This window comes from Protopterus annectens, chromosome 4.part0 (genome assembly GCF_019279795.1).
Source record: "Protopterus annectens isolate FY-2018-M chromosome 4.part0, PAN1.0, whole genome shotgun sequence".
Lineage (NCBI taxonomy): Eukaryota > Metazoa > Chordata > Ceratodontiformes > Protopteridae > Protopterus > Protopterus annectens.
This window is the reverse complement of record NC_056733.1, coordinates 1,304,615,598-1,304,628,131: the sequence shown is the minus strand read 5'-3', so window position 1 is coordinate 1,304,628,131 and position 12,534 is coordinate 1,304,615,598. Positions and strand designations below refer to the sequence as shown.

Sequence of the window (12,534 nt, the reverse complement as noted above, 5' to 3'; positions counted from 1 at the left end):
TTTTGGTATTTCCTTCTCAGAAGTCAAAGCCAATGTCACTGGTCTCTGGATGACTAAATTTGCAGATGATTGCAAATTAGGAGCTGTCACTTGAATCTCACACTGACACAAATGTTCTCCAGGATGAGCTGACAAAGACAAACAACTGGTGTCAGAGCTATGGACTAAAGCTAAATGCCAAGAAATTCATAACAGTATCCTTTGGGAAGTCAGCCATCCCTGGTAAATATCATATTGACAACACACCCCTTCAAGTTGACCCAGTACTGAGAGACTTAGGTTCAGACATAGATAGTAATCTAGCCTTTGACCATCACGTGTCTACAGTGGTTAGGAAACAATTCTATGTTGTAGACCTTATAAACAAAGGTATGGCATCTAAGTCCAAGGAAGTCATTGTCCCACTTTATTCGGCATTTATCAGACCTATCATTGAGTACAAAGCTCCCTTTGGTGTGTACCTAACCAGGCATAGCCAGCAAATGGAATGTCCACAGAGGTTTCTCACTAAAAGAATATAGGATGTAAGTAAAATGTCCTATGCAGACTACCTCAAGGCCCTATCCCTGTATTCTGTCTCCTACAAGCTTTTGAGGAGAGATCTATGCCTGGCATACAGGCCATTGTCAGATCCCACTCTGATGGACCACCTGCGTATCCACAAAATAAACAGCACCAGAATTAAGTCATTCTAAAAACGTAAACCTTGCCTGTGGTATAAATAGGACTTGCTGGAGAGGTGTATGTATCCAAGAAACTACCCCATCTATGGAACAGGCACCCCATCCATGTGAAGCAGAGTTCCTCCCTAACCTAATTAAAGTGCAACTTGGACAATTGGATGGGAAACCGAAATTCATCCCTGGCTTGGCATCTATGTCTCTAATGGGCAGAGGTAACCTGTAAATGGTTCATCTCCCAGGCCTATGCTCACACTTATCAAGGGTATCAGATATTTGGGATGCATGGCTAGGCTTAGAAAGGCCCTTGTGGTCATTAGCCCAGTAACCACCTATGAACCTCCGAAAAGGGCCTTTTAAGCCTAGCCATGCTACCCAAATATAATGCCTCAGTTTGTGTCCCATACATTTTGTGTATGAGTGTGGGTGGTTGAGCATTTACAAGCTCCTTATTTCTAAATGAGACATAGCTGTCAGACCAAGAGATAATTAATGATTCCCCATCCACTGATCCAAGTTGCTCTTGAATAAGTGCAGGGAAGAACTTTGCTTCACTCGGATGGGGAACCTCTTTCAGAGAAGGGGCAGTTTTTGAGGTATACATCTGTCTCTTCAACATGTCTTATTTACATTGCAGGCAAGGTTGAGGTCCTTAGCTTGAGTGTTTCTGATGATATATGTTTTGCAAATGAACAACAGGTCCATTAAGGCTGGATCAGAATATGCTTTGTATGACAGTTATAGATCACCTCTTAACAGTCTGCAGGAGACTGAATATAAGGATAAGGCTTTTGAGGCAGTCTGCATAGGGCGTGTTGACTACACCATGTATTCTTTTTGTGCAGAATCTCTGTGGATGCTCCAGTTGTTACATATGCTTGGTCAAGTACATACCAAACGGAGCATTGTACTCATTGATTGGTCTAATGAGTGCTGAGTACAATGGAACAATGACCTATTTGGACCTGGATACCATGCCTTTTTGCTAAAAAGTTGTGTAATATAGAGTTGTTTCCTTACTACATTAGGCACATAGTGGAAAGGCCAAGTCATTGTCTACATGTGTTCCCTCATCCCTGACCCCTGTGTCTACCCTTGGGGATGTATTATCAAAGTAGTGATTTGCAGGAGTGGCCATAATTCTGAAAGAGTCTATTATGCACTTCCTGGCATTGAGTTTTGGACTGTGACCCTGGGATTAGTTATTAGTTTGTGTCATGCCTTCCTTGGATGGCATTCTTGTCATTGGGAGATTCTAAGACTTCACCTAGTTTACAATCGTCTGCAGACTTCATCAACCAGAGGCCTTTAACATTAGCCTCAACTTCAGAAACATAGATGCCAAAAAGAAATGGACCAACATACCTGGAATTCCCAAAAAGGCTCACCACTTATGTTAATTGCCTAACATAGATAGGGCAATTACTGTGATGGTAACAAATGCAATTTAGAGGGCGCTATGGCAGCATTGAGAAAGATTATATATCTCTTGAATCACACTCTAGCTAAAACTAGGACTGTTGGGCCTGATGGAGGTAGTGTTCACCCTAGTGGCCCATGTATCACACTGGCAAAGGTAGCTTCTATACACAAACACACATGCACACACACACACACACACACACACACACACACACACACACACACACACACACACACACACACACACATATTCAGAGACTCATACACACAAATACACACACCCTATCCACCCATGAAAAAACAAGCACCCCCACAGTCAGTTACACTCATAGAAACACTTAGCCATTCACCCACATGTACACTTCGACACACACACATGCACAATCACATGCAGACTCTCGATTTCCTATCTAATTCCCATAATGTGACTAGTCAGATAGACATAATCATACATGCACATCCATACAGCTTCATTCATGCTACTACAGATATGCACATATGCGCATACATGCACAATAACACAACCCCAACCCTTATGTCTTTGCTAAACTTACCTTCACTGCTACTACTTCAGTAGGAGTAAATGGATAGCCACCACATTTTGATAGCATTCACTTTTTCCAACTACAGTGACATTTTACACGTTCAATTCTCTGACTTGTTCAGTAGTGTAAATTGGGAGTCATTGACATTCCACGGGAAACACATGGCTAATAAAGCAATAACCGATGACGTGGTGTGGTATATTGAAGATTTACCCATGGTTGGTGTGGTTTAATCATGAGGGTGAAGCCCGAGTGATTAAACAAAGGCAACCATGGGTAAATCTTCAAAATACCACAATCACGGAGTCGGGTATTGCTATTATACAATGACATTATTTAAGAAATAAATACGTACTTTTGTTAAATAATGTCTTTGTATAACGGCAGATTACTGTTTTTCCACCGGTCGTGGTATACTGTTTGTTAGTTTTGATGTACTGCGCATGCGTATGGGACTTGTGTTCCCATGCATACCCAGTACATCAATGCTTTGAAACGGAAGCAATGGAGAAAAGAAAGTCTCCGTTGCTCTGTTTTCTCTTTTGTTTTAATTGTAAAAAAAAAGGTTTTGGAGCAGTTTATACCAATGGAAAAAAGTCCGGGTGACCGGACATTTTTCCATTGGTATATTGTGGGATTTACAACGGGCACGCTGGTTGGGCTGGGCCAATCAGCATGCACATTTTCCGATAGTAATAGGGAGTCATTGTTTAATTAAGATTTATCCACTCCCTCATATTGCTATATTTCCATGTAGCTCTACCTGTAAGACTGGCCTCTGCACTGATGCCCACACTATTAGGAAAGCTCAAAGGTAGGGCAGTCTAAAAATCAGAAAGACTTACTGCAAGGGGAAAATGGACATGCTAAAGCATTGCTCTTTTTGTAAGCCTTTCTGAATCTCTGCCTTTGCTTTCTTTAGCTATATACATAATAACCATAAACAGTTTTCTTTATCTTTAGGGATATTTAGCAGAATGGTTAAAGGGAGCATGCTTCTTTAGTTCAGCAGATAAAACATTTAACTTTTGTATCAGATAGACTGGAGTTCCTGTTTGAGTTAGCTGCTTTTCACAAATACTTTCTGTTATATGTTTTTTTAACATAGATATTTATTTGGTTTTCTCTTGAAAACACTATTCGAAGTGTATGGTTTTCTCTAGTGAAAATACCATTGACAAATTCTGTTTTCTCTGGCCAGAGTGAGTTTCAGACCAAGGATATGCGTGTTTTCTCAGTCTCTAGCTCTTCAGAGTCTTGGTGCTGGTATCACAGAAATATCATTGCACCTTGACTGCATGCATTTCTCACCCAGATGCAGCTTTCATTAGAATATAAGCCACACCACAGGCTGTCATTATATTTATGAAATATACAGTTTACTATAAGAAAAATTATCATCCAGTCTAGCATTTTTGTATTGTAGCAACAAAACCACATTTTTATTACAGTAGTTGCCTCTGTTATGCATTTCAGAAATTGTTTAATGCAAACATTTCATGCCTTAGAAAGCATATTGGTGGTTATTTCCAGACACAACAAGCCTCACATAATTATTTATTGCATAATATCTGTTTAAAACACTGATCCTGTATGTCTTTATTTTAGTTTGCTTTCTAGCATGTGTTTTGTGTATGGTAATACTTCAGAAAGTACATCCATTACACCTTTTGATCTGAAGTGAAAAATCATTTCAGTGAATATTTTATTGATTCATTTCTCTAAATAGTTACAGTAATTATAGTATAAGCAGAAAAGTGTTCTCAGATTTGAATACTAACATTTCTGCAACCACTAGAAAATCAAGTCCTCCATTCCTAGATAGTTGTATGTATTCTTTTTGATTTTTGTGGTTTCATTTTGCTTGTTTTTTTTTTGTTCATGTGTTTGTGTGTGTGTGTGTGTGTGTGTGTGTGTGTGTGTTTGTGTGTTTACAGTGTTTTATGTTGCTGAATGTCTAGTTATGCAGTTCAGATTGCTGAAACTTGATTTCCAAGAATGGATCCCCTGTATTGCATGCCCTAAATACATTATATCTCACTTCTTTCTTTAGAACCCTGCCAGTTATATAAATTGAAACTACAAACCCCTACAAACCTCTTTACAAAATGGTCCCTTGTTATCCATCCTATCTTTACTTTAAAATCTTCAACAAATAATTTAATCCTGCCCTACCCTTTGCTCTCAAAATAAAGTCAAACATGTAAGCAGAAAAACATTGCTGTTCTTATGAACCCTGCTGTACAGTGCTAGTCATGCCTTCCCACTTTGAAACAACACATGTGCGCGCGCGCACACACACACAAACATATATATTTTCCTTGAATGGTTTCTGACCATTCTGACAAATTATAATCCAAACTCCTACTCTTACGTTTCTCAAGCAGTTTCCAAAAGGCATAGGTTCATAGTTTAGTACTAAGCTAACTGCCCTTGTGAGCCATTTTAAGCCTAGCCAATTATTCATTGTGATGCATGATAATGAAAGCTTTACTTAAATACAAACATTGTACATGCAATAGACTTTCTTTATCCATCTCACAGTTGTAACAGAATAGTCTGACGTGACCCATGCTAATGATCATTTCAGACTCTTTTTCACTCAGAATGCCCATTAACATCTCCTTTAGAATCTTTTCCATAAACTCTTTCTCAGGTTTTCCATCATCATACTCACTGCCATCCTTTGTATCACAACCTGTGCACTTACCACCTCACACAGGCACCTTTCTCATTTTCCTTTTAAAAAAATATTTGAAGATCTGTACATGTTCACCTGCTTTTAAGGATATTTCTAGACCCCATCTTCATGACTCACTAAGTATGTTAAGAATAATTATTAATTCCCCAATTGCTTCAAACATCACCATTTAAAGGTAAACCTTGTCACATGTTATCTTCAATTTTGGCTTCTTCCTTAGATGCATTTACTTTTCTTTACAATCATCTTTTTAACCTCCCTTGCTTGTCTGCATCCTCCTCTTTCTTTTAACATCATTGTAGCTCTCTCCTTCAAGCATGTAAACCTCTTTTTCTATTTGCCTTCCCTTCATGTAAATCTTGCCTTCAGGTATATAAGTCTCTTCGTCCTTTTGTCTTCCTCTTCAAATCAAACATTTTCTCCATACCATTGTTATTTCTATGTTTAAGGACCTCCAACAGCTAATTTACCACTTTTTTATCTTCCCATAATCACCAATTTCTCCTCTTATAACTCCCTATATTTACATAATTTGTCCCGGGGTCCTATACTATAGATTTGCACCCCTCCTAGAAGCCTTAATCTTAACTTTGTAGCTAACAGCAGTGTAATCACTACTGCCACATGGGTACCATCCATCTTCTCCATCTCCCGGTATCCATCTTTGCTTTAAAGCAGTATCTGGTAACCTACCCTTCCTAGCTGACTCCATAACTTGCTGAATACAAATTTCTACTTGAATTTTCTTTCCTAATTCTCTGTCCTTCCCAGCTATCAAAATAGATATAGTCAGATTTTATTCCAGAAAATTAGTTATGCATTAAAATTGCCACGTTTCATTACTCCGTATTTATTTACTTATCTTCTGTTGACCAGGTTAGTCCCACTAGGCCATTGGCCTCTTTTTAGGGAAGACTTGAGGTGGTATTTCTACTACAAGGTGAAATTTGGTTAGGGTGTTCCACCTGAGCTACCACCAACTCAAGCAGATGGGACTTCAGTTTAACATCTTATTCAAAGAATGGCACATTCACGAGTGCAGCAACACCACCCCTCCCCTAAATGCTGCACTACAGTATCACCAATCCAGTCACCTGGTGTGGGAATAGAATCCACACCCTTCTGGTCTTTCACACCAAAGGTGAGTATTCTACCTGCTGGGCTACTGACACTGACAATATATTCATTCTGTCCCTAATTAATGTGCCTTCTCCCATCCTATTACCCACAAACTCTCCCCAATGTCCATTTCTAATTTGACGTCCTGGCAGCTGGCATTGCAAGTGTCTTCCTTAAATTCCTTGACCATGCTATTGTTTATACCTGATCATCAAAGTACTTAACTAGAGCATGGTGGTCTCCTTGTAGTTGTTGTTAAGTGGGGTTTATCAACACAGTATCTCAGAACCCTGCTATCGCATAGTAAGTGACAAGGAAGGAGTATAGACATGGTTTGTCACAGCAGAACAGAGGAGAAACATAACATTGTATCAATTGCCAGAAGGAATAAACTTCAGTCTGTTAAATGTTTGATGGAAAAGCATATTTTAACTACTTATATGTATCTTCTTTTCCAGAATTAATCTCTTATTTAGAATTAACATCAGTAACTGTACATTTGGTAATATAAAACTATAATAACACTGTTGCCGTTTTCACTGCAATTAAGCTAGTAACTATAATATACTGCTTGCTTGTTTTACAGTCCTGCTTGGTTGGCATTGTTGTTCCTGACCAAGAAGTTATGCCATCCTGGGCAGAGAAAAGAGGATTTGAAGGCACATATCAAGAACTCTGTCAGAATAAGGTACTATATGCAATTTTAACTTTTAAAGTCCTTCTAATAAGGAACTACTGATTAAGACTGTCAAATATTTTGCCATGTACTAAGTATTGTTTTAGACTCCTAGCCTTTACTGTTTGTAGTTTGTGATTAATAGGATAACGTCCATCAAAATACCTTCTTAATATGCATGGCGTACCCAAAAATATCTGCTACAATACACAGGGAAAATCTACAATTTCCATTAATTGTGTTGCAGGACGTAGCACTAAAATTAAGAGCACATAACCATGTAAACATTGATTAAACATCAGTAAACAACAGCAGCAGGATAAAAGTTTTGTTTCTGCCTGCTGTCTGTCAGTAATGTGTCCTTACTTCCTGTTATAAACTTAGGAAGTTACTCAAATAACAGGATGTATGGCCACCTGCATTTTCTAAAAGATAATAAGTCTAAAACTCAAATGTCTTTCATTATTTTACAAATTCAGTTCTCAGTAATTTATTCAAAAACCACAGACTTTATGAGGAACAGACTAAGCATATGAGGCAAAAATCTGGTCAGTTGAGAGGCATGGAAGGTGCGACTAAACATGAGAGACTAAGGTACACTGACAGCGATGCTCTAAGTGCTTTATGACTTTGAAAGGTAGCAAAACACTTAGCACTTTTTTAATTTTTTTACTGTATCTACAAAGAATTATGATCATGTCTCCAATCCTAACCTTCAATTACGTGTTCTCAACATGGATGCCAAGAGTCATCTCTTGCACACATAATAAATTGATTAGGATCGGTGGCCTCCTCATAAACCTTTGGGTTTCATATAAAAGGTAAAAAGTGCAAAGTACAGAGGGTGCTGTTCATGCTATGGAGCATTCCGCACGAAGATAACATATACATTATGGATCTGTTGAAAAGGAAAACAATTGAAGGTTGGGAATTCTGAAGGCCTAGAAAAGAAGATGTGGTAGATTACTGCATGATTCGATCAAGATTCAGATACCTTTAATATCAGAAGTTTAGTTAATTCTAATTCAGAAGTATACATTTTTTAACATCACCCTTTCAATGTCAGTAGTGTGGTCATTATGTAACCAGTCAGATTAGCTAAAGAGACATTTCATATTTTCATTCAGCTTTTCCCCCTCTTTGCATAAATGTACTATTATTAAAAGAATATTGTAAATACTTTGCAATATATTGTGAGTTCTTTCTTATACATTTCCATGTTCATGTCATATTTGTATTTTGTGTTTATTTTTTTATCCCTGTGAACTACATTTCATGAGCACTCCCATGACTCAGCTCATTCATTCCCCATAAGAAGATAGTTATTAGCCGGCCCTTTAATTCAACAAAAAATAAAACATTGACTGGAAACAAACTACACTAAAACACCAAATATATTTATAGACTGCTTCCATCTCTTAATATGAAGGACTTTATCAGAATATACATCACTTAAGAAGACACAGATATTGCCGTACTTGACAAATGACTGCAAACATCACATATTTAAAGACATAATACATAATCGTAAGTAAAAACAATCACAATATTTAAATACTTTAAAAAACATATAATTCACTAATAAAAATAGTAATAATATTAAACAAATTACCCATAAATAATATAATTAAATATTCAATTTACTTTTACAATTCTTTAAAAAAATAAATATTTATGCTGTTATTTAAACCTGAATATTTATCAATGCTTAATCTAAGTTGCCAGATTAGAAATCCATCATTAAGACAGCCATCAGAGTTGTCTGCTTGCTGCCTAAATTCCACTCCAGCCAGTTGATGTGCAGGCTGACATACTTTAGGTCCTGCTATGACTTCATTATACAGTGCTTACTTGTACACTTCTTCAAATACAAGTAGAAAGACTGCTGTATTACTGCAACTTGACAGAGACAAGCAGATGTCTCTGGCCTACATGCTGTACTCATGTCTCACAACAGGAGTCAGTATTGGAGCAGATTGGTTCATTCATGTAGTCAACTTTATTAAGCTGACCATTCAGAATCATAGGAAAACTGAGAAACAAAGACTAAAACAGAAAAACAGCATTCTTGAAAGAAGATGTAGGGGAGGGGTTCATAGGTCCATGGGTGTATACTAGACTAATGACCACGGGGGTCTTTATAAGCCTAGCTATGCATCCCAAATGTATCCTACAATTGTGCTAAGTCTTTGGGTTATTTTAAGGGGTACATGTAAGTCAGGGTATGATTTACAGACTGCCGTTGTCCATTAGACACATGAATGCTATACCTGGGGTGAATTTCCAGTTTCCCATCCACTGGTCCACGTTACACTTAAATAGGGTTAGGGAAGAACTCGTGGCTGGAAACCTGTTTCAGAGGAGGGGAATTCTGTGAGACACATACCTGTCACTACAGCATGTCCTATATATGTTGAAAGCAAAGTTTAAGTCCCTAGATCAAGTAGTTCTGATGCTATTGGTTTTGTGGATGTGCAAAAGGACCATCAGAGTGTAATCCAAGGATTCCTTGAATGCCAGGCACAGATCACCTCTCAACAGTGTGTAGGAAACCAAGTATACGATAGGGCTCTGCAGCAATCTGCAAAGGACATGCTGTTTATACCCTGTTTTCTTTTTGTGAGGAACGTCTGTGGACATTTCAGTTGCTACATGTGCCTGATCAGGTACATACCGAATAGACATTGTGCTCAATTATGGGTCTGATGGGGTTTCGCATACAGAGGAACAGTGAAGTCCTTGGACCTAGATGCTATGCCCTTTGCTTTTACTTTGTGCAACATAGAATGACTTCCTTACTACCTTAGAGACATGTTAGTCCAACAGCAGGTTACTGTCCATATATGTCCCTAAATCCCAGACTACTGGTACTCTTAGGGACATGTTATCAATGAGGTAGTTTCCTAGGATGGCTGACTTCCTAAAGGGTACCATTATGCATTTCTTGGCACTGAATTTTAAGCCATGGCTTTGGCACCAGTCATTAGTCCTTTCTGTAGGAAATTAGTGTCTTAGGGGGTTTCTATTACAGCTCCTAGTTTGCAGTCCTCCACAAACATGGAGGCCTTTGATACTGGCTTTGACTTCCAAGAAGTAAATTCCAAAAATGTGCAGGCCCAACACAGAGCCCTGAGAAACTCCACTGGCGACCAGCCTCTTTGTGGAGGTGGTCTACCCTTTCCTAACTTCCTGGGTCCTATCTGAGAGCCATCTGGATATCCAGCATGTAACATAGGGTTTGGTACCTAATTCTGTGAGTTTGTTTCCAATTTTCGAGGGGGGTATTGTATCAAATGTATTAGCCAGGTCAAGGTAAGGCAGCAAGCACTTTTTCCCTCATCCATTGCCTTGGTGACTTTTTCAAAGAAATGCACCAGGTTGATTAGGCATTTTCTTCCTTTGACAAAGCCAAACTGGGTTGGATCCAGTTTCTGAAGGTTTCTTATGTCATTATTAATCATGTCCATAATAAGTCTTTCCATGGCTTTGCCTACGAGATTAATCAGACATATGGGTCTGTGGTTCCCAGAGTTTGTTAATGGGCCACCCTTGTCCATATTGATGAACCCTGCAGTCCAGCATTCATGTGGCAGAAAGCCTGTCTGGAGGATGTTGTTAAATAGTGATTCCAGAGGCCTAGACAGGTCATGCTTCAGACTATTTAGGAGGCATCTTGGGATATTATTAGAACCCATTGATGCAGCTTTCTTAATCATAGACAGTGCATTTATGACCTGCTCCCTAGTGATAATTGGGTGGGTTATATTTGATGGTATTACTTGGAGGGAAGCTGTGGGGGGAGAGGGAGGTAAAACTGGAGCTGAATTTGTCAACCAGCAGATTTGCTATATGTTCTGGCTCCATGTAAGTGGCTCCAGTAGCAATTCTGTACACACTGCTGCGTACTGTCTTTCAGGGTTTAGACATAGCTAAAGAAAGTGTTGTGGTTATCCTTGGGCTGGGAGGCTGTCTTTACCTCACAATTGGCTTTTGTAGGCTTGATTTTGCCCTCTTAGTTGTTTGTTGAGCCACATGAGAGAGTTTTTATCCTACTGGGCATTGCACTTCCTAATTTTAGCTATGATTTTTTTTCCTTTTCTGTGCAATCTGTTTATGTTTAGATTCCGCTAGGGATGCTTGTTTTTTGAGTTTGTACACTTCTGCAAATGACCTGTCACCAATTGGGTACCCAAGGGTTCAATCCTTAGGCCACTTCTCTTTGGCATTTACTTCTTGGATGTCAAAGGTAATGTTAAGGGATTGTAGCTGACCAAGTTTGTGGATGTCTGCAAAGTTGGTGCTATCATAAACTCTTCACAGGACAGCATGACTCTACAAAAAGTCCTGTTCATAGATTAGTACTAGGCTAACTGCCCTTGTGAGCCATTTTAAGCTTAGCCAATTATCCCTTGTGAGACTCAAACCCAGCACCTTGCGTTTGTAAGGCAAACACCTTAACCATTAGGCCACCCCCAACCCCTCGAAATGTATTGTAAAGGCTCATAAGTGAATACTAGGCTAACTGTCCTGAAGACCCATTCTAAATTTAGCCAACAATCTGAGGTCAGACTCAGACCATGTACTTTATGTTTTTGAGGTGAAGACCTTAACCATTGTGCCAAACCCATCACAGTTGTTCATAGGTTCATAGACGTTTACTAGGCTAATGGCCACAAAGGCCTTTTTAAGCCTAACCATGCATCCTAAATCTCTGACAAGTTCTGATACCCTTGATAAGTGTAAACATGGGTCTGGGAGATGAGCCATTTACATGTTAACTGTGCCCATTAGAGACATAGGTCCCAAACCAGACACAGATGTCTGGTTTCCCATCCAATTGTTCAAGTTGCACTTCTGCTTCACATGGATGGGGAGCCTGTTCCATAGACATGGTAGCCTCTACGATACATGCCTATCTCTCCAGCAGGACCTATTTATATCACAGGCAAGGTTTAAGTTTTTAGAATGGGTAATTTTGGTCATGTTTGTTTTATGGATATGCAGAAGTCCATCAGAGTTGGGTCTGATAATGTCCTGTATTCTAGGCATAGATCTCCTCTCAAAAGCCTGCAGGAGACAGAATACAGGGATAGGACCTTGAGGCAGTCTGCATAGGACATTTTACTTATGCCCTGTATTCTTTTAGTTGTTGGATATTCCTGGTTAGGTACATACCAAAGGGGCATTGTACTCAATGACAGGTCCGATGAATGCCAAATAAAGTGGAACAATGACTTCCTTGGACTTAGATGCCATACCTTTGTTTATAAGTTGCATAACATAGAATGATTTCCTCACCACTGTAGACACATGATGGTCAAAGTCTAGATTACTATCTATGTGTGTCGCTAAGTCTCTGACTAACGGGTCACATCTGAGGGGTGTGTTGTC

At 39.0% G+C, this 12,534-nt stretch overlaps 1 protein-coding gene across 5 annotated transcripts in view; it reads left to right on the top strand.

The window, feature by feature from the left end:
- The window catches only part of ACSL6 (acyl-CoA synthetase long chain family member 6), a 1,926,773-nt gene that overhangs the window by 1,716,608 nt on the left and 197,631 nt on the right, over positions 1-12,534 (top strand). For all 5 annotated transcript variants that reach the window (XM_044069184.1, XM_044069185.1, XM_044069183.1 and 2 more), the window contains one exon: positions 7,054-7,155. In XM_044069184.1, coding sequence (XP_043925119.1) covers positions 7,054-7,155 — 102 coding nt within the window. The remainder of the gene's footprint in view (positions 1-7,053; positions 7,156-12,534) is intronic.